This window comes from Ruditapes philippinarum, unplaced genomic scaffold, assembly GCF_026571515.1.
Source record: "Ruditapes philippinarum isolate M1 unplaced genomic scaffold, ASM2657151v2 ctg693_1_1_1_1, whole genome shotgun sequence".
Taxonomy (NCBI): domain Eukaryota; kingdom Metazoa; phylum Mollusca; class Bivalvia; order Venerida; family Veneridae; genus Ruditapes; species Ruditapes philippinarum.
Genome location: NW_026865227.1, coordinates 123,291 through 147,408, shown reverse-complemented (window position 1 = coordinate 147,408; position 24,118 = coordinate 123,291). Strand labels below are relative to the sequence as shown.

At 32.1% G+C, this 24,118-nt stretch overlaps 1 protein-coding gene across 5 annotated transcripts in view; it reads right to left on the bottom strand.

Moving 5' to 3' along the window:
* Positions 1-24,118, bottom strand: part of LOC132728269 (huntingtin-interacting protein 1-like) — a 74,738-nt gene that overhangs the window by 49,778 nt on the left and 842 nt on the right. For all 5 annotated transcript variants that reach the window (XM_060713884.1, XM_060713881.1, XM_060713885.1 and 2 more), the window contains exons 2-10: positions 16,324-16,387; positions 12,804-13,006; positions 11,423-11,503; positions 10,680-10,756; positions 10,116-10,177; positions 7,445-7,585; positions 1,719-1,776; positions 1,009-1,084; positions 173-313 (exon numbers count right to left, since the gene is read on the bottom strand). In XM_060713884.1, the coding sequence (XP_060569867.1) occupies positions 173-313; positions 1,009-1,084; positions 1,719-1,776; positions 7,445-7,585; positions 10,116-10,177; positions 10,680-10,756; positions 11,423-11,503; positions 12,804-13,006; positions 16,324-16,387 (903 nt within the window). The remainder of the gene's footprint in view (positions 1-172; positions 314-1,008; positions 1,085-1,718; positions 1,777-7,444; positions 7,586-10,115; positions 10,178-10,679; positions 10,757-11,422; positions 11,504-12,803; positions 13,007-16,323; positions 16,388-24,118) is intronic.

Below are 24,118 nucleotides of genomic sequence, written 5' to 3'. Positions count from 1 at the left end.
CAGGTGAGCTAAAAAAAGCCTATGTTGTTCTTAAGTTAAAATAACCTATGTCCAAAGGTTTATGTGTAAGACTTAAAGTTAAAATAATCTATGTCTAAACTTTAAGTGTAAGACCTAAAGTTATTGTTTTAATTACAAAAAACAATAATAACGAAAATTTAACAAATCTTACGGATGTATCAATGAGGTCGGTAACAATTTCAGGTTCTGGTGTTATTGACTCTCGCTCCGGTTCGGGTTCCGGTTCTTCTACAACAGCTACTGGCTTCACGTGTTTATTAAAGTCTGACTGGATCAGGAAATTAGGCGGATCCTGTGTAAAATAAAAGAGAAAAGTTCTACATTACAAAGTTCATTTCTAAATGGCAGGGCAAAATGGCAGGACAAATTCAAATATGAAACAATCTTGCTTGAAAAGTCCCATTTTTCATATAAAAAAAAAGCTCAAAATTCAAATATAAAACGATATTGCTTGAAACGTCCCTTTTTTCATATAAAAAAAGCTTGAGCTTTTGTTTTGATAAATATAATTCTGGTAATGATTCATAAATATATGTACCAATATCTCTAAACATTTGGGTATTTTTATCAGGATTCAGAAAAACAAATTCATTTCCAAATTCCTAATTTCTTTAGCCTCACCCACTGCTGATATTTTTAGTTCAAACAGGCTCTACATTAATTCATTCATCATTCAAAGATATGTTCTCTTTGATATAAAACAATCGTAACTGATGTCTTTTTATATGAAATGCAAACATCATAGACTAAATTTTGAAAATCAAACAATAATTTTGTAAACTACAGTCAACAGATATAATAATTTATACACTTTATACACTGCATGGGAAAAAAAGTTATTTCTACATAAATAATTGCACAAGTCTGTAAAAATTAAAATTATCAAACAGCTTTGAGATAGTCACTGTATGTGTTCCTAGTATAACTGCAAATAAACGTATATATAACACACCCCATTATTACAAAAATTCAAAGTAAATTACTTACATCTGGTAATAAAGGTACTGTGACTAGATTTTTAAAATACTGAAGATTACTGCTTTGAAAGTAAAATTCCTTCAATCTGAAATAGTTAAAACAAAATTGTTACAATTTTTATCACTAAACAATTCAAGTAATTGTTTACTTGTTTAATTACAGCTCACTATCACTCAATTAGTGAATCTATCACTGGAATACATCAATATATGAAATACATCAATATATGAAATAAGAAATATACCATTTAATTTAAATTTGAAATAAAAAAGTACAATCTATTTAAAATGAAAGATATTGATTCTCTTGAGTTGTATTTTTTATTTGACTATAAGAAAATTAAAGGTAATTTTGGCAATGTTCCAGTGATACTGGTAGAAAGGTTACAACCCCTGCTGCCTCTCTTTGTTTAATTTAAGGAAAAAGCAGGCAACCTGTTGCTTCTTAATATTCAAATTCAGGTAGAAGCAGGCAACAAGGTAAAGTACAACAATCTTCAGTAAAGTCCCTAGCCCTACAAATATGGACAGAGAAGAATTGAATAAATGACACAATGTCATATGCCTTGTTCTCCTTACTTTTAATGAATAGTAAAAAAATGTCACTAGAAAACAGGATAACTAACTCAGACCAAAGAAAGCAACTTATTATCAAAAACATACTTCCTATTGATAAAGGGTTAACAAAAGCAACTATATATTAGAAATTAAGGTACTTACTTTTTATATTGGGCTAAGAAACGATCTCTGTGTCCAGACAGAGTATCAGGGGGGAGACCTGCAATGGTTTAAACAAAACATCAAATCTATTGTTATAATAATCATAATATTCCAGAATATGTTTGTCTTTATTTGTTGGTTTTAAGTCATGCCGGCACTGTACATCAACTTTCCTGCTTTACTGGTGGAGAAAGACCTAAGGCGCCCCTTTTGCACATTATTTCAGGCACAAGTAGACACCTGAGGAGAACCACCAATGTTATGTAAGCTTGCTTGATAGCTTCCTCACATGAAAGAATCCAAAGTCCCTTACAAGATTTGAACCCATGGCCAGTGAATGCCAAGTTATTTGGAAATTGGTGACATTCCAGCACAAGAAAATGCTGTTTTAACATCCCAACAACACTGTTAAGGTAGAGTAAAACCTCAGGTGCCTATCTTTGCACTATTTCAGGCACCAGAATAGAGCCATCAACGTTCTGTAAACTGGCTGAAATGCTTCCTCACAGCAAAAAAAAGAAAGCCTACAATGAAATTCATACCCACAAACGTTACAGGCAGGTGAATAGAAGTCCAAAAACCTGACCACCCCTACCCTAGAAATTCATGGTATCACACTTACCAGCAGCAAATTCATTTTCAGTTATTGTAACTTTACAACTTTGGTAAGAGGAGCAATAAATTATTTGAAAATAACAAACTGTATGTCGAAATGTGGATACTGCTCCTAATTAGCAAATATTGTACTAAAATTTTCAACAAAATAAGATAATACAAACGCGTAGATTTAGCCATAAAGATTTATCAATTGTAAATAATGTAAGTTTAGATCTCACAATAGAAGACTTATAAGTCCAAAAAAAGAAAATGTTTACAAACTTTACCAATTACCCAATTAATTTCTTTGAAAACATTATTTCAGAAACTTTTTTCTCTTATACTTAAATACAATTTGCTGTGTAGACAACATTGAAACTTGCTTGTGCAACTTTATAGTGATGGTCTTATTTGTTGTTTATGTTTTTTAGGTGTCATGCGCACTGAGCTTTCAGAATGTAGAATTGTCTTAACAAAAGGCTACCAGTAACAAAAGTAACAATCATATGTTGAGTGATCTGTCTATCATTGTAAATTTTGTAAGTTTCTTTTTTTTCATTCACAGCATAATAACTTGTAACAATTAACAAACTTTTAGACAGTGGAAATGATAAAAAAATATTCACTTTAAAGTCAGCCTCAAATATATCAATACTGGTTTGAATGACTGGCCTTCAAATGGCTGGCTACATGTAGGCAGCTTGTTCTCATGAAATAATTTATAATCCCTGGATGGAATTTAACCTACACAGTAAAGGGCAAGATATTCAGTTGGAAGCCCCTAAACATTTCTACCATTAGATAAACAGCTATACATATTCCTTGATACCAGGTTTTCAGCTAAAACCTATACATTAACCATAATCATCCCAACATGCAACAGTTAAAATGCCCATAGAAACTAAAACACAACAAACAGTTTATTTGTTGTACAGTTGAAAGCTTTTTTCTTTAAGCTAAAGAAAGCAGTTATAGGCCTTTTAAAAAAATGAGAAAAAAAATCAGTCATAAAAAAAATCTGAAGAATATATATTGTAAAGAGTATGTTTATTCAGAATACTTAAAATTCTGAAATCAAGTGTCTCACAAAGAAGTGCACTAGTAGAGATATATATGGCAGCAAAGATTGAGATTCCATTTCTGTATTAGAATTGTTCTTAAATGTACACAAATCACCGTACTTAAATGTACACAAATCATTGTACTAAAATGTACACATAATGCTTTATGTAGAGAATACCAACACTCTTAATGTAGTTGCACTTTCTGGCATGCATTAATACCTGCAGAGGCACAAGGACAAATTTAAAGCCCCAACCAGCAAGAAGAGGGATTTAATAAGTCCAAGGGCTTCTGCAGATGTAAATGCATGAAAAAAGGGCATCAGCCCTAATCTTGCATAAAAGTATACATCTGATTCCGTAATTCATGTTTGATATTTCCTTTTTCGTAAAACGAAACCACTTTCGTAATGCTTTTTCACATGCTACTGTGATGTCATCGGACAGTTATATATTGATAATGAAACAACCGGGGCCATTATTGCAGAAAGCTATTTTCAAATGGCACCTTGTGTCACACATATTAAAGAACATGTAACAATAGCACATGCTCGCATTATTTTATCTGTTAGTGCATGTTGCTTTTTTTCTCTATTGATGTATACCTGCATACACAGTTTTTTATGCAAGAACATTCAAAAGCACACATACAAGAACTATGAAATATGTTGCATACAAAATGAAATCTCAATCTAAGTATGGTGTTCAAGAGGGACCATCACCTGTGGTTAATATAAAAACAAACCCTACCTGGACAGGCTGCTTTTCAGTAAGTATAGTAATATCATTTCAAAAATTCTGTGCATTTTCTATACAAAACTTTTGTGCATTTTCTAACATGTTTATCATATTTCAACAGCAACCCTCATCAATATTAATCCCCCCTGATAATGCGTAACCAACCGATCCTGCTTTGAAATCGGAACTGAATATAATTAGTTTCTGGTATTTTAGTATCATTTTGAGAACCAGCGAGAGTCAATTAAAATATTAGATAAGTTTAGGGTTGACCTGGCTCTATAAATGAGCAACAGCCATGTCAATATTACCACTAGATATACTCAAAATTTCGAACAATATCAGCTTTATGAATGTAATCCATGATCTAACTGATGAAATATGGTGTACATGAATAAAGAATAACTATCTGCTTTGATTGAATTATGTCTTACTAGTTTTAAGTGTTATTTAGCATAAAACTTAAAAGAAAAACTTAAGCTAAAGTTGAGCAAGCTTAATTTTATGACTACAGATCATGATCTGCACTGTTTGCTATTCAGTCAGTTAATATTTTTAAAATTTTCTATCAAAATGATAAATGGAAGTCCATTTTCTACATTAGGGGGGTAAGGGTATAATAAATGTTTCATGTTGAATGGTAACTTGAAGACTGATTTCATATAAAATGCTAATTAGCTGAGGTATAAACCTATCATTGTGGCAGACCAAGGGATATAATTACTTCTAAATATACATCAAACCACCATTTTTAATCTCATGAAAAAGAGTGCTATATTAAACCACTATTATAATATCATTTAAGAATAGTTCTACATTAGGAGTACTTAATCAGTAAGCTAAATCTACATTATGAGGACTTAATCAGTAAACTGAGGACCTTTGTTGTTCTCTGTATTAAACTTATCATTGTAATTATACGGTCTGTCAATCTATATCACCTTACAGATTTAATCAATACTTATTTACATGTAATCTGATAAGTATATCATAAAAGAAGATAATAGAAAGTTAAACATGCTATGTTTCTAACTAAATACTTAACCCATTACTTCATGAGCATTTTGTGAAAAATGGCTGTTTTCATTGAAAAGTCTCCCGTTACAAGTTCAAATTGCTATAATACTATAAAAACTGCTTCAACACTAATCAAACTTGGCACAAATGTTGACTGGACAATTGCCCTTGCAACAACATGCTCAGGCTTAAATTTTCTGTTACCATGGCAACGAGGGGACATCTCAAAATTGCCAAAAATCACTATTTTGCGTTGATTTTTTCCATCAAAATTGATTTCAAAGTGCTGCAACTTCTCAATGGATTGACATAGAGTCAAATGCTTTTCAGCGTTGGTTACACGTTACCTTATGGTCAATCTGGGGTCATTTACAGCCTCTCACAAGTCCAAAATTTTCTTGGCGATGAGGGGGACTCCGCCCCCCTTCAAACCCCCCAAACAGAAGGGTGCACATCCCCTTTCTGGCAACCCCCTGATGTATCTTTTGGTTGGGGGGCCGCGCCGAAAAAGAGGTCACTTTTTTTAACAACATTTCTCAAACAAAAACAAGTGTTTGGGGCCTAAATAAGGCATTTTTTCATCATTTGAGACAACAAAAAAGGGGGGGGGGGAAAAAGGCGTTAAAAGGCGTGTATATGAAGTAATGGGTTAACAGAAAATGATGAAAATACTTGAAATTACCCTAAATCGCGTTTTTTCATGTTTAAACATGGCCTGTCATATAAATTTGAAGAAAAATTGTTGTTTTGTAGATTTTTTTATTTTTTTCATTAACCCATTACTTCATGAGCATTTTGTGAAAAATGGCTGTTTTCATTGAAAAGTCTCCCGTTACAAGTTCAAATTGCTATAATATTATAAAAACTGCTTCAACACTAATCAAACTTGGCACAAATGTTGACTGGACAATTGCCCTTGCAACAACATGCTCAGGCTTAAATTTTCTGTTACCATGGCAACGAGGGGACATCTCAAAATTGCCAAAAATCACTATTTTGCGTTGATTTTTTCCATCAAAATTGATTTCAAAGTGCTGCAACTTCTCAATGGATTGACATAGAGTCAAATGCTTTTCAGCGTTGGTTACACGTTACCTTATGATCAATCTGGGGTCATTTACAGCCTGTCACAAGTCCAAAATTTTCTTGGCGATGAGGGGGACTCCGCCCCCCTTCAAACCCCCCAAACAGAAGGGGGTACATCCCCCTTCTGGCAACCCCCTGGTGTATCTTTTGGTTGGGGGGCCGCGCCGAAAAAGAGGTCACTTTTTTTAACAACATTTCTCAAACAAAAACAAGTGTTTGGGGCCTAAATAAGGCATTTTTTCATCATTTGAGACAACAAAAAAGGGGGGGTGAAAAAGGCGTTAAAAGGCGTGTATATGAAGTAATGGGTTAACAGAAAATGATGAAAATACTTGAAATTACCCTAAATCGTGTTTTTTCATGTTTAAACATGGCCTGTCATATAAATTTAAAGAAAAATTGTTGTTTTGTAGATTTTTTGATTTTTTTCATTAACCCATTACTTCATGAGCATTTTGTGAAAAATGGCTGTTTTCATTGAAAAGTCTCCCGTTACAAGTTCAAATTGCTATAATACTATAAAAATTGCTTCAACACTAATCAAACTTGGCACAAATGTTGACTGGACCATTGCCCTTGAAACAACATGCTCAGGCTTAAATTTTCTGTTACCATGGCAACGAGGGGACATCTCAGAATTGCCAAAAATCACTATTTTGCGTTGATTTTTTCCATCTAAATTGATTTCAGGGTGCTGCAACTTCTCAATGGATTGACATAGAGTCAAATGCTTTTCAGCGTTGGTTACACGTTACCTTATGGTCAATCTGGGGTCATTTACAGCCTCTCACAAGTCCAAAATTTTCTTGGCGATGAGGGGGACTCCGCCCCCCTTCAAACCCCCCAAACAGAAGGGTGCACATCCCCTTTCTGGCAACCCCCTGATGTATCTTTTGGTTGGGGGGCCGCGCCGAAAAAGAGGTCACTTTTTTTAACAACATTTCTCAAACAAAAACAAGTGTTTGGGGCCTAAATAAGGCATTTTTTCATCATTTGAGACAACAAAAAAGGGGGGGGGGTGAAAAAGGCGTTAAAAGGCGTGTATATGAAGTAATGGGTTAATAAACAAAAAGCAATCACATCACATACTGAATAATGAATAAAAAGTCTATATCATCAACTTAGTGCAATAACTTGTTAACTCCTATTAAATTTAGAAGGACTTAACCCTTTACTGCACTAAAGTGATGATATATTCCCACAAATTTTAAAAAAAAATTTACTCACTAGAATGTAATTTGAATAAAATTTTGACGATATAGTCATACAGTTGACACGAGTCTTGAATACATAAAATAAGAGGTGCGAGCCTGCACTGGCCAGAATTTGTCATCGAGTTAGCTCTCGCTCTGTCAAGTGAACCAAACACTGAAAAAGAAAAGATACATATATAAAGTAGAACTTCACTCATAATTATATAGATATTCATTTTCATTTTAGTTTTATTTAGGGTTTCATTGGGTCTAATTATATCAATTTATGAATATTTCACTGATTTTCATAGGAATCTTAGATATTTAGTTGTTTGATACTAGATATGATCATTATACATTTGTTTTAGGTGAAACAACTATTAACCAAGTTGCTATTCTATGTTCTCTGAAGAGAAACAACAAGATGTTATAGTCGCATTTAATAATACTTCCAGATACCTTGATGATATTTTTAATTTAGATAATCCTTATTTTGATCAAATGGTGTCTGACATTTATCCACATGAACTACAACTTAATAAAACGAACTCTTGAAATTTTAGTACATCATTTTTGGATCTTACATATTACTAATCAACAACAATTCTATTTCACACACGAAACGAAATTTATGATAAAGAGATGACTTTGACCTTTTGTATTAGTTAATTATCCACATTTGGATGGAGACGTACCCCATGCAACATCCTACGGGGGTTTGATGTTTCTCAGTTAATTAGATTCGCTAGAGCTTGTAACAACGTAAAGGATTTCAACGAGCGAACATAATTTTTATATTACCCAGCAAGCCTTCTAAAACAGGGCTACCGCTATCATAAATTACGGAAATATTTTACTAAATTTTTACAATCGTAACTTTGATTTAATTTCTAAATTCAATAGTGATTTAAAAACTCTTCTGCGACAAGGGATTAGCCAGCCTGGTTTTTATGGCAATGTGGTTTACAAACTTCGTAAGATTTTGGGTCATGGTAATTTTTTCTGCTGTTTTTACTAAAATCATTAAACGTTTATTAAAAGAGGTTATGACCCCTACTATTTTAAGACATACTGCATGTTTAGTGTTCAACCCTTTTACAGTTGGACACTACACTTTCCTCCTTTTGATTGCATCTGACGACCAAGTGGGAGACTCTATGATGGATAGTTCGTAAAGCCCTTTGGGACTGAATTGTCTTAATGTTCGTCTTCTGCCTTGCTTCGTCGGGCCCTTGTAGGTGATTTTTCTTGTTGCTCTGTCTTCCTTTAGGACATTGAGTACTTTTGTTATGGTCATTGGGTTTACTTTTATATGTTTCTACATGATCATTTAGTGTTTTACTTATTTTACCTTTTGTAACCATGACAACTGTTAGAATTTCACTTGGCGGGGATTCATTTTATTTACACTGTCTCGTTTATAGGAACATGGTGGGGCTAAGAGCGAGGTTAGGTGCACCATTAACCGGTTTAAACTCCCCAGCAGTCATTATTATGCTGCTGACCGTTCCAAGGCGGCGCCCCACTGTGTTCCTCAGATGTATGTCTATGTTGTTTCATACTGTTTTGGTGACACTTTTGCTTGTGTCCCTTGTTGTTTTCTCGTCTACGGTAAGTATCTTCCCCATTGCCTCTACTTTTTATTTCTTTGATTAACCCCCCCCCCATCCGCCGGTCTCCTGTCCCCTTCCCCTTTGTGGGCTTATTATTATTTTCTTTGAATTCCTAATCAGTTACAAATTATTTATCATTTAATGATAAACGTGTCTTTGCCCTGTCCTTTTTATGTTTGGGGTCCGCCTGGGCTCCTTGCCATTGGGTTCTTGTTGCTTGGTCATATGGGGGTTGCGTTCATTGAACGCCGCCTTTCCTTGTTGATCTTGTTTATCATATTTTAGGTTATCAATTGATATTTAATGCAAAAGTAGAAAAAGTTATCTGGTACGAAAGTGGGTCTATCAATTGTGGCATTACAAGTGCTACAGTTTTAAACATGGTGAGAGAGTGTCCTTCAAAGAAACTTTTATTACATTACTTAGTATGGATAAAATGAAACATGCATCATTTTAATTTTAATATCTGAACAAATGAATTTATTTTTTTAACTGTTTAAAATAACAATCCAGAGATAAGGCCATGGATGTTTCAGGCACAAATGGGCAGCTGAGAAGAATCACTGGCATTACATAAGCAAGCTGGATGGCTTTCTCACATAAAAGAATCCAAAGACGCTTGCCCAACTCAAACCTACAGAGAGGCAAGTAGTTTAAAGTCAACAACCTTAACCACTCGGCCATGTACACCATTTTATTGATATAATTAATTGCTTTATTCTGAAAATCTCATAAACATGGACCTTTCCAGTTTTTCGTAGCGGAACATTTAGCCACACCTTTTCTAATCATTGCTAGGTCAACTGCTCACAAACAGTATCACAAACATAAGCACGTGTTCTTTTGTGCAAACCAGGTCAACCAGTGACTATGTATTATCTCAGTGTAGCAATTGGATAACAAGTTAGCCTGTAAACACAGGAAAGGTCCATTGTCTTTATGTCATGATCTCTGACCTTCAGTATGTTAACCTGCTAGCCTGAAAAAATTCCTGATGAAAAAATAACCTACAGTTGTGAAGGTAATCAATTCAATGCCAGAAACCTTAACCGCTACAGGACTGACAGGTGCAAGAAACATGTAAATACATACCTTGTTTCTGAAGATTCAATACTTCATCCATATAGTCCAGCATATCTACACTGATCTCAAAACTGTAATAATGCATTGTATATATCATTTTAAACAGATTTATTTTTCATGAGTTCATTGAAGAAGAAAACAAATTAAATAGTGATCGACTTGTCACCTACTGCTTACTTACAGCTTCCAGCTTAAGATCATTCTAGGGAGTATAAGAGATGTTGCACTTCTCATTTTCTTTCACGAATATAGACTAAATCAAACGAAACAAATGTTGGTAGAGATTAAATATTGGTCAAAGTTATCTCATTCATTATTGTTCCTCAATCTGTGTAATTAGTCAGGTGTTACACTTCACCTGCTGGGACGAAAAGGGATAAGCTTCACCACCAAAAGTGCCAGGCCAGACTGACCTGGGCTTACACTTTTGGGCTAACTTTAATTTTCACCCTGATATCACTAAAATTGATAATGGACAGTTCCAAATATGAAGCCTGGACAAGTCAATTAAAGGAATTTAGTAGGTTAAGAGTTAAGATACTTAAATGATATATAAGCATAATATAAACTTACTAGCCATTGACATCAGACCCACAGATTCTAGCAAATACATCATCAGTCATCAACAAATTTCCTGGTATGTTAGGATACTGAAAATAAAACATTTATCTCAACATTTACACCACATTTTTATAACTATATTTCAATACCATCCTACAGAAGTTATTTTATTTCATTCACGTCTTAATTCAGACAAATCATTTCCCGACTTTTTTGTTTTTGTAGAAAAAATTAAACAAATCAAATTACCGTCAGTAAAAATTCTTTCGTCGAAATTGTTAGATATTATTTTAAACATTGGAAATTTACAATTATTAAAAGCCAATTGTCAAATAATCAAAGGTCATTAAAATATAAAGATATTACAAATTTAAATCAATTATTATAATTCAAAAAGATCTCTTAGGCCAAGTGGTAAATGTTACTCCTAAGTAAATTAACATGCTGTTTCCTGCTGTTGAAATCCCATGCCGGGATTTGAATTTTATCATGCCAGGAAGCAATCCAGCTAGTTAATGGCAAGTTAGTACTACTAAGATTCCTTTTGTTTCCTCAAAAGAGTCCATAAGGGGCATCCAAAGTTGTCCTCTACAAGTGTATCTGGTGAGACACAATTCAATGTTTACAGAGATAATGTATATTATAATAAATTAACTTGTCTAATCCCATTCTTCTGAAAATATCCAAATCACTTCCCCCCCCCCCCCATCATTCCCCCATCCCCAATATCAAAAACAATCAGTCAAAGTTCTTACTTTTTTGTGGAAGACTAACTTTTGGTTCAGCAATACTGTGTAAGCAGCAATCAATCTTCCATATCCGTCCCGCAAGTGTCCCTAAAATAAACATTTTGTTAAATACAATTATATTTTTTCTGCAAAGCACAGTCAATTAATAATCCTTACCACATACAATGTCTTCAGAATTGCCCATCTTTCAATCTAGAAAAAAAAACCACCATTTCTGGGGAAAATACCAAAATATATACTGATTGAAGTGACCAGTCAAAATAATAAAATTTCTGCAGCCTGTAGTATAGACCCTGATATGACAGGATGGATAAGTAGGCCTGACTCTATACTGGTTGAATGGGTCTGTTTGTATTTCAACTAGAAATCAAAAGGTTTGAATCTGATTTTGATTATATTAATTTCATTTTGAAAATATTATGAGTGAATTTAGAAGTTAATAATTGCAAAGCAAGGATTTTGTTTTCACAGATAGGTGAAGGGACCCTTTCTAATTTTGAGGAAAATAATTCACATTTTTGCAAATGAGGAAAAGAAAAACTTGATGTTAATTGAATTTTATAAGAAAATTGCATGATTTTATACAATTTTCATATGTGAAAAGCTGCCCCTACACAGCCCCTGCTACAGAAGTATAAAAGCCCTTTGAAGTGTTATAAAACATTAATTTTGTAAGAAGACAACAAACTGAATGTCATTACATTGTTTTGATTAAAATACAATTTAAAGCAGTTATCCTATAGCAAGAAGCAATGGTATTATGGTTTTAACATTTTGTGTACAAAAGTCACAAGAAATTCTTTGTATTACTGTTTTCTTCCTTGCCATTAAAATATCAGAATGTATTGTTTCAAAAAATGATACATAACAATCTTATAATCTTGTACATTATTTTCCCATGCAATTCAAATATTAAACAATACAAATAGTAACATTGCATGCGATACTTGCTAAGTTTAAAGAACATATAGTAAGGTTGAAAAATTACAAAATTTCATCTATTTGACAACAGGTTAAATTTTCAAACAAAGTTTTTTATAATAAATATTCAAATTTACTCCCACCCTTTGATTTTTGCATAAACCATGCAATCATGTGTCAGATCATGTTTGTATGTTTTTGACTTGTTTGGTTTTACAGCGCACCAACACATCATTAGTCATATGGCACAAAAAACTCAGATGTGACAAACTTCAAAGCAACACCAGAGGTCAAAACCACCTCACCTTCTAAAGCTAAGAGATGCACAGACTTAAGAAATTCCCATAACCCATTAATTTGTCTCTTATGATTATGCAGGGATAAATTGTGGCTGCAAATCTTATACCAAACTAGAATTACCTCCCTTATAAAATACCTAAATGAAAGAAACCAAAACAGAACTTACCCATAATTTGCCTAGCTCTTCCAAGAAAGTTCTGTATTTTTGTGAATCTATAAACACGTTTTCATGGCCCTCTCTCAATAATTTGTGTAGTACATGACAAAACTTCCAACACAGTATTGGGTTGGCCTGTAACTGCATCTGCTTTGTGGTAACATGCCAGAATAACCCTCCTCCATGGTCAGTGAATGTACCTAATATTGTATCTATACATTGGTTAAGGAATTAAAGCAAAGAATTTTGGTTGTGCAGTTAAAACAAGCAACTGTTTTAACCATCAGCTAAAACGCACTTGATCAATACCAAGATAATTGGTCAATATCAATTAAGTTTGCTGGATAGCTTCTTTATCAATATCAAGATAACTAGTCAATACCCACTGAGTTAGCTGGATTATAAGCTTCTTGATCAATACCAAGATAATTGGTTAATACCAGTTGAGTTTGCAGGATAGCTTCTAGGTCATTACCAAGATAATTGGTCAATACCAGCCGAGTTGGCTGGTTAGCTTCTTTATCAATACCAAAATAATTGGTCAATACCAATTGCGTGAGGTGGATAGCTTCTTAATATAAAGATAATTGGTCAATACCAATTCAGCTAGCTGGATAGCAGCTTAGCTTCTTCATAATTATTAAAGAAAGGGATTTGAACCCTTAATTTGAAAGGGAAGGTGGTATAAAGTCAAAGACCTTACCCACTTGGCCACAGATTCTCTCTTTGATCTGACCAGCATGTTATTTTGATCAGTATGATAAACTTTTTGATATTTTCATACATAACAATTTGCCTTAATCTTCAAAACTTAATGATTTTTGAATTATAATACATTTAACATCAAAGACAAAACTCATTTTGCCACAAATCTTTTGCTAACCTTTTTTGCATTATATATAAAACAGTTCAAAAACATCTTCACTATATGCTTTTTTAAATGTCTGCATTTTAGAAAGGTCAGTAACTTAACTTACTATGTTTTTCTTTAATATACCAGTACATGTATGTTTTACTGTTTATAAAAAGATTCATATTGTGGGTTGACCCCAAAACTGCAGTAACTTATATAAAATAAAGAAGGACTAACATCAGTTTTGGGATCAACCCTCAGTATACTTTATACAAATCAGTATGTAAAATCCCATTCTGTCTAGATATAAGTACTTTGTAAGTTTGTATACTATAATTAACAGCATACGAGACTATAATTGGTACCACAACAACCAATTACTGTAAGTGTTACAGTTTCTATTTACAACACACTTATAACCCATTAAACCTATTCCAAATATAGAAAAAGAACACATAACAATATATCTGTATCAGTGTGAAAAAATATACACAACTCTTCAAAATATAGAAAAGAAAAAACATGGACATGAATGAATGAAAAAATTGTTTACAAATATAGATAAGGAAAAAAGACATGGATATGAATGTATATATGTATGAAAAAAAGAAAAGAAAATCACACACACACACACACACACTAAAATCAGCAATACATCTCTTATCTTCTTATGGTGTTAAGAAATGAAAGGAGAGGCCCTTCTTCACAAATAGGCTTTTAAGATAAGACTTAAATCAGAGCAAATAGGTATAACAACACTAAAATTGTTCGAAAAGGAACAATCCAATGGAGATCTTTTATGTGAAATGTTTTCTTGCTGAGGAAGTCTTTTACACAGGTCTTACTGTACAACAGGATAATTAACAAACAACATGACAAACAAACAAGACAGTCAATAAACAAAAATCTCAATATTGAACAATATTTCTTAAGACAAAACAACAGGATACACAAACAAACAACAGGATACAATAATAAATATTATAAAATATCAAATACAATAATTGTAACAGGATAAATTAATTTATGATAGGACAGCCACAAACAATAACAGGACAGTCAAAAACAACAATAGGACTGTCTATAACAAACAGCAGGACAGTCAATAACAAACAACAGGACAATCAATAACCAACAAAATGACAGTAAATAACAAACAAGAGGCCAGTCAATAACAAACAACAGGGCAGCCAAAAACTAACAACAGGACAGTCAAAATGCCAAACAACAGGATCAAGTTAGACTGGATGACCTGACAAACAAACATTTCATGATGAGAATATTACTACAGTATCTGACTCACAATCCATCCCACAAAAATATACTGTCACATGTTGTTTAATATAGTCACTATATCATAATGTCCACATCTTTACTTCCCTTTGCCCTAGGCTAGCATGGTAACACATCTGGTTTGTTTATTATTTGCTAGATTACATTCTGAACATTGTCAGTATTTTAGTACTATTTACCAGTAGCCTTCTATGTGAAATACTATAATAAAATCATAGATCATAATTATTTGTTTTATTTCTCTTTTTTTTTGAGGGGGGAAGGAGTGTATAACTAAACAAACATACTATACATTCAATTATTTGATCTATAATCTACCTTTAATATAGCTTACTTTTAATATCATACTTAATAACATCAAAAGATATATATTGATTAATGTAAAGAGAACACCAACATCATTATATCTTGATAACATCAAATCATCAAAATAAAACATAAACAAATATTGACACCCACAGATGTTTCTAATAAAGGTTTTTAACTGGCTTTTGTAAACTTTGATTTTAGCCATAGTACATTACGTATCATCCTAAATATCTTAAACAGGCTGGTTTCATCTTTTTTCCATTCATCACTTTTAGGGAAAATTTCAAAATATGTACTTCCTGAATTATGACCAGTGCAGACCCTGATCAGGCGGCACAGGTGAGCTTGCTGATCCTGGTCTGCACTGGTCGCATGGGTAAAATATGTAAATATGTCAAATTCGGTTTCAGTCGGCAGGCAAAGGGTACAGAATGCTTTATAATTTGTCAAAGGGATTGTCTGCTCGTCAATTTCTTCTAAATTTTGTTGATAACAATCATGAAGTATCCTTGTAGCATACCTATTTTACTATAAGCCAATGTTTGAAAATCATTACCTACACCACATATACCTGCACTAGGTGTTATCTAAGGAATGCCATGTGTTTAATTAGGATGAGCAATTTCAAAGTTATGTGCAGTTCAAAAGTTTAACTGTGTTTATATTTATTTTGGATTTACATTCTGTTTACATCAGTGATACAGATTTACAACACTGAGAATATTTGAGTTTAAAACACTGCCTACTAATACCTTGACCCTTACACCATGTAAATAACTACATAATTATCTAAATGGACTTGTCCATCTTACAATCTGGACTGAACCATTTATCATATTAGGGATACATTTATAAATATATATAGACTGAATAGTGAACAGTAATTTTGATCATACGGCACACATATGCTGGCCGATTTTTGGCCTGCACTGGTCACATGGGTAGAACCAGTTGCCACTTGCAGGCATAGGGTTAAAATAAAGAATCACATGTATAAAACAAAGGTGAGGGAATTTAATTGTTACACTGATGGAAAAAAAACCTGAATTTGACACTACAACTTCAAAAGGATACTTCTCAGATGTTTCTCTTTTACTGGAGTCTCTTGTGTATTTATGGCTTTATTAATGGCAACAGTCTGTAAAAAAAAACAATGATAAATAATACAAAATATGAGCCGCACCATGACAAAGCCAACATAATGAGTTTGCGACCAGCATAGATCAAGACCAGCCTGCGCATCCGCGCAGTCTGATCAGGATCCATGCTGTTCGCTTACAAACCCTATAACAAGTAGAGAAACTGATAGCGAACAACATGGATCCTTATCAGACTGTGTGGATGCGCAGGCTGGTCTGGATCCATGTTGGTCACAAACCAATTATGTTGATTTTGTCAGGCGCGACTCTTATATAAAAATACAAATATTTAATTTATTCATTAAATCTACAAACAAATGCATCCACTGCAGTAAGGCCAAGTTCAAACAGACTTACAAATTTACATGATTTTACCTTACCTTTATACATGTATATTATCATGGTAAAATCAATACAATGTTTTTCTAGACATTCAGTAAAAAACTTTTAATCTTTTAATTTGAAGTAAGCCATTCATCATTTGTATAAGGGAAAATTTCACAAAAAAATACTGACTTAAATTTAAACAGTGCAGACAATGATTAGATGACTCAGCAGTGCCGGTTCATCTTGATTTGCACTGGTTGCTTGGGTAATTTAAGATTAATGGTAATTATAGCCTGTGTACAGTATATACATGTATATTTCAAAAGAAACAGCAACAGGAAGTATATATAAAGAATGTAAAACAAAAACATGTTACAAAAAACAGGTACATGTAAGTACTTGTACAAAAGGATCAAAGAGGTCTTTTGATCAAAGGCATCTTTGCTATCAGTAAATTGGGACATAATGTAAAATTACACTTGATCATAAGAAATAAAACAATTAAACAACTGCAAATGCTGTCAAATGATTTTTTTTGTAAGCAATCAAGATGTTGTCATGGTGTTTAATTAGCTTAAATAAGCATGACTATTTCAAGAGGCAATCAAATAAAAAGCTAAATCGGGACACATTTTACATTTGAAATATTGTACATTATATCAAATGGCATTTACATTTTACATTTTATTTTGTTTGTTAGGTCACACATGCATTGGAAATGCCAAAGCGCAAATTTCAGTCAATCTTTGAAGTATTGCAACATGTTTTATATTATCCTTGATATTGTTTTAAAGTAAGCCTCCATTAATTGTCATATAATAAACATTTACATTGTTTTATTTTACACCTACATTATAAAATATTAACCCTTTATATTGTTTTATATTAAACCTTAATATCATTTTATATTAAACCTTAACATCATTTTATATTAAACCTTAATATCATTTTATATTAAACCTTAACATCATTTTAATATAAAAACCTTAATATCATTTTATATCAAACCTTACCATCATTTTATATTTAACCCTACCATCATTTTATATTAAACCTTAATATCATTTTATATTAAACCTTAATATCATTTTATATCAAACCTTACCATCATTTTATATTTAACCTTACCATCATTTTATATTTAACCTTAATATCATTTTATATTAAACCTTAATATCATTTTATATTAAACCTTAATATCATTTTATATTAAACCTAATATCATTTTTATATTAAACCTTAATATCATTTTATATTAAACCTTAATATTATTTTATATTAAACCTTAATATTATTTTATAATACACCTTTTCATTGTTGTATATTTCACTTGTATTATGTTACTATGTAACTTTTATATTAAGCTATTTCATAAACATTTTACTCCTTGAAATACTGAATATGTGTAATGGATTTGCCCACTTCTGCATTTGGAACAGTCCATTCAAAGTTCAAGGGATTTCAAGAACAAAATACAAAGATTGAGCAGCCACCAGTATAACGCCTGGTCAGACATGCAAGCTACCCTGGCTCTATACAATTATACATCAAACATGTATAATTATGCAAGCATTTTATGGCAAATCTGTAAAAAAATCGCTCACTAAACTATGTATTGTTAGTGCTTAATAATACAACAAAATGTATAAATTCACAATGGACCAAATTTAGTTCGAAATCCTTAACAGAGTTATGAATCTTGAATAATGATCAATAATATGATCCCGAATACATGTCAGGTTTCAAGCAAATATCTTCAGTGGTGGATACACATTGATGAAATATGAATTTGTATGCAAACATGAACCAAGAGTTGTGCAGACTCTATGCCACATGTTGGCAGGATAGAATCACTTTTCATCATACATGTATATAATGTTGTTTGTTGCCAGTGTAATACTGTAAGTTCATAATCCTATAACATTAATTGATCACTGGTAACAGCTTAATTAGAGACTACAAAAATCTCATTTATCTCAATACAAATATATAAAGCTGCAATTCAGCATTTCATTTATGAATCATTTATATACAGATAAATATCGTTTTTTCTTCTTACCTTTAATCTCATGCAACCTATATACACTTTATATTTTTTTACCAACATGTACTTAACAAGATATTTTAGGCAATCTCTTTCAATTCTTGCCGTGAAGTCAAGATAACATGACAGTATACTAATTAGTAATTTCACAGGTGTCAGAAAACAAATAAGAGAAAGACGAAGTGAAATTATTACATGAAAAAGCTCAAAATATGGTTTGAATTAATGCAAAAAAATAATATAATTTTATCATTTAGATCTTTAGCTGAATGAAAAATTTTGGTTTAATGTTAATATGCTATTTATTTTTCACAAATCCACAGAACAGAAACTCATTAATAAAAAAAAGGTGTCTCAAGATGAAAAGCCTGGGAAAATTACATCAGTTTTCTCCATAAATTTTGATCACATATATCCAGTAATTAAAAAGAGATGCAAAAGTCAATGCATACAGGGTGCCCAAAGCACAAGCCACAAAACAAAAGGGAGTTTGTGCAGTTGAAGCTCCAAGCTAAAAATGAACTTTTGAATCTTTCAAATTATGCTTTCTGTGGGTTAAAGCTCACTCAGACACAGTACTTAGGACTGTTAAGGAATTCAGGCCTTGAAATAGCACTAATACTAATACATTTGTACTGCTTTAAAGCTATATATTAAAAATTGAATTGAAATTAAAAATTTAATGAAATGAGTGGGTAAGTAAATTCCATTCTCAGCTGTTGGAATTTGATTTCAGGTTTTCTTCCCTTTTCTGATTTATCATGCTATATTTTCCTGAAAGCCATCGAAAAAAAAAATCACTGCTGTAATTCATATATTGTGACACAGTGTTAAGAAAGGATTACTGCAATACTTAATATAGGGACATTTAACCTGCAAATCGGATACAGAAAAGTATGTGACATGCAAAAAAAAGCACTTCACAGTAATACAAAACAGCATATATAACAGTGTATTAAATCTACATGTGTCTAATCTTTTTAATTTTGAAAACAGATGCAATTACCACATGACCTTATATTTAGGGCTGTAGCAAACTACCAAACTCTTGAGAATTCATGAACTCTAAAAGAAAATTGCATACAGACATTTGTCTGCCCTTGTATTATCGAATCGAAAAACTTTGACAATTTTATTCTTTGAGTATTTCAGTATCAAAAACTTATTTTAATTAATTTCTAAGTAACAAAACATGCATAATCTATTATAGTATTCATTAGATTTGTTATTTGTACAATGTAGCAAAAATATGTCCAAAGTTTTAAATATTTTTAAGCAGTATTGCAGTTTATGTACATCTAAAAATGCTTATTTTTATTATGAAAATAAAATAAGTACTTAGCACATCATGAATTTTCAAAATATATTTGATATTAAATTTCCCCCTTATAGCAATATAAATAAATAGTTGAGTTGCTGATTAAGAAATGAATGTGCAAAGAAATACAAAAAACACCGGACAATCTACATAAAACATTACATTATACTTCTACATGTTCACTGATCTGCATGCATTGTGGAAAAATCGTACAACAGGAATGGGTTATAATTTAGTCTTCTATATTTGTAAATCTGTATTATATCTACTAGCCTGTGGGTCATGTATTTATATTAATAATAGAGAGACTGATGACCACATATTATTGCAGGATTTTTTTTTCTCTCAGGATTTTGGGAAAATAACTAATACCCATGGATGGAATTTGGAATTTCAGCAATGTGTCACGGTTTTGTTAAATTTGTTAAATTTTGGGGAAAAATGCATGTCTTAAATTTTGCAGTGATAAAACGAATGCAAAGAATCACTATCTAGGATGGCATCTGCAAACATTTAAGCACCATAACAGCAAAAAAGCCCTTATTTTCAAAGATTTTAGAATTTGTTTTTCAATATTTTTATTTTGTAACTTTCAATTGGGAATTTATTCCTGTGGATTGGGAAAATAATAAACTATTTTCAGTTGTGAATATGACCGAATATCTGCTATAAAATTATTAAAAAAAAATCCCTGTTATTATTCCATTATTTCATAATGTAAATCAATTTTAATGTGTTTTGCAAATCTATTTTTGTGACGCTGTTCTGTATCTCGAAACTTATTGTCTCAAATCTTGCCTGGCAATACACTAATAAAAATCTACTGCTCAAATTTGAAAAAAGGTCTGACTTTCATATGCTTTTTTTAAATTTATGCATTGTTCAATGACAAAGTAGAAACTGATTTTACAGAGGAATTTTTTTTATCTAATTGTATCATGTAAAGATTTTTATAACATATCACAATGTCATTTACAAATATTTTATATTTAATTTTGTGCATTTTAAAAACGTGTTATTTGTCACCAAATTTTCTTAACAAGCAATCTATGTTTTTCAACAGATCATGGCTTTAAAATCATATTTATCTTTTTTTCAACAAGCTTATAGATTTTTAAAGAACATCATGTTGTTAGAATTTTCATTTTTGCTCCAGTATTTAATTTTCGCCCTTTTTTTATTGAACACTTACATAATTTGCGTATAGCAAACCATGCCAAATTATACGAGACATGATTAATTTTAGCGATGGGAGTTAACATTATAGCGCTTTTCCAGAAGACCCTGTCTGGACCGTATTTCTAATTTTCATTTTTTTATTCTGAAAATCTTTTTTTAAACATCAAAGTCCTGAAGTATCAAACAAAAAAATAGTCCTCAAATACAATATGTAGCTAATAGCGAGCTCAAAGAGCTGGCCTGAAGGGCCTGATCGCAAAGCGAGCTTTACAGTAATGTGAGTACCTGCTAGATAGTGATGGTTTTGAAAACTTTTGCCGGAAGTACTGCAAAATTATGGGAAATTGGCACATCACAACTTTTCAAATTACATTATTATGTTAAAAGCAGAGAAATTCTGATTGAAAACAGATGTGTAAACTGGTATCCTGCACACTTTTATAGGAAGCATAATAGGACAGGGAACCAGAATAAACGGAAGCAGTGCATAAAACACCGAATGGCACTTTTAAAACAGAAAATGTAAAATAACAAGAGCTGTCTGTAGGACAGCACGCTCGACTATTCTAAGTGCTTGATAGTAAAAGAGCCTTGATAATGTTAAATTTTTTAAGTTTACAAAAGGGCTAATTTTTTTTATAAATTCTTGTTATAGGCCTTAGAGAGAGTCTAATTAAACAGTATTGGCTTGACTATTCGGAAGGTAATGTCACAAGGGTGTTTTATTGAGTATAATAATACTAATTACCTATGAATACATAAATTTGACAGAAAAGGTACAAAGGCTTGTTATTAAGATGTTTTATCAAGTAAATCACTGCTTTATTATTATGAATGCATAAAATTGTCCCAAAAAAGGCACAAACCCTTCAGTAGTTATTGAGATAACAGCTTACAAATGAATTTCTAAGTTGAAAAAGGGGAGAAAAATCAGCCTAAATGCAAGATAGAATTATGGATCTTTGTCAGTGACCTACAATTATGACCCTAAATGCATATGTGAAGTTTTAAATAAATATCTTTAATAGTTATTGAGATATGTAAAACTTGCATGTAAACATTAACCAAGAGACTAAGTAGAAAAGGGGATATGAATCAGCCTTAATGCAAGATAGAGTTATGGAACTTGGTCAGTGACATACAATTATGACCCTCCAATTATGACCCTAAGTGCATGTGTAAAGTTTCAAGTAAATATCTTTGAAGACCATTAACCAAAATTTCTAAGTTTCAAAGGGGCAAATAATTCTGCAAATATTGCAGGCAGAGTTATGCAATTTTGCAAACTGATGTACATTGTTACTATAAAAAAGTGTTTTAATTTTCAATTGAATATCTCAAGCAATAATTGAGATATTTGACTTTACAAAAAAACTTTTACCAAAATTTCTAAGTTCCAAAGGGGCAAAATTCTGTCAATATTGTAGGCAGAGTTATCCAACTTGTCAATCTGATGTACCTTGTTACTATAAATAAGTATTGTAAGTTTCAATTGAATATCTCAAGCAATAATTGAGATATTTGACTTTACAAAAAACTTTAACCAAAATTTCTAAGTTAAAAAGGGGCATAATTCTGTCAATATTGTAGGCAGAGTTATCCAACTTGTCAATCTGATGTACCTTGTTACTATAAATAAGTATTGTAAGTTTCAATTGAATATCTCAAGCAATAATTGAGATATTTGACTTTACAAAAAACTTTAACCAAAATTTCTAAGTTAAAAAGGGGCATAATTCTGTCAATATTGTAGGCAGAGTTATCAAACTTGTCTATCTGATGTACCTTGTTACTATTAATAAGTATTGTAAGTTTCAATTGAATATCTCAAGTAATAATTGAGATATTTGACTTTACAAAAAACTTTAACCAACGCAGACGCCGACGCGGACGCCAACGCCGACGCCACTACAATTATAGCTCTCATATTCTTCGAATAGTCGAGCTAAAAATGGGTGATTATTTTAATTGACTGCTCCGTTCATAGGCTTTCAGTGTTTTTTTCACCAAAATATTCGGCGAAATTCGGCCCCATTCCCCCCTCAAAATAGTATGTTTTTTTTTCCCCTCTAAAAACCGAAATTTCCCCCTCATATGGCAGCCAAAATTTGCCTGCAATGGATACCATTGTTTTTGCCTATAACTGCCGAAAAATGTTTTATATTAAGACTGTAAGACTTACTGTTAAGCAAAGTTGTTTACAAATTGTTCCTGGGTATGTAAGGGGAGCTACTCCTGGCGTCCCAACAAGTTTAACATGCGACTCTTTAAATTCTGCTGTCAATATTTTAGATCCGTATATTAAGAAAAAGCGACGTATTTTAAACTTGTGTTGCAAGAGTTGCTCCCCTTTTCTACTCACTGGAAAAAAAACAATGTCAAACAAAAGTAAATCTTACAGTGGCAAGTGATGTATTAAAATATGCATTGGATTCGTTTTTGTTTCTTCATTTGTGAAGAAATAAAATTCCCCTTCCTTTTGCATTTTTCCCCCTCCAAACGGCACCGACCCCCTTCCCCAAAAAGTGGAAAAAAAACACTGGCTTTGTATATTTTTCATATTACCCGAACTATAATCTGGTTCTCTGTCCTATTATGGTTCCCATCTATGTTCTCTGATGAGTGGATTCAATTTATATGTCATATGAAACATTAAATGGCTGTAGCCCGGGGTTCTATGATATCACGGTACTTAACGTTTATCGGAAAATATTCAAATATACATATCATGAATGAGATTTTTCTTCTATCTAATAAGTGAACCTTTTCCAAACTGTTTGTCAAAAAATTGTTTCAAAAGATCCAATTAAATTTAATATGACATATTTTAAACTATTTCCAATGTCTGCAATTTTTGGTCAT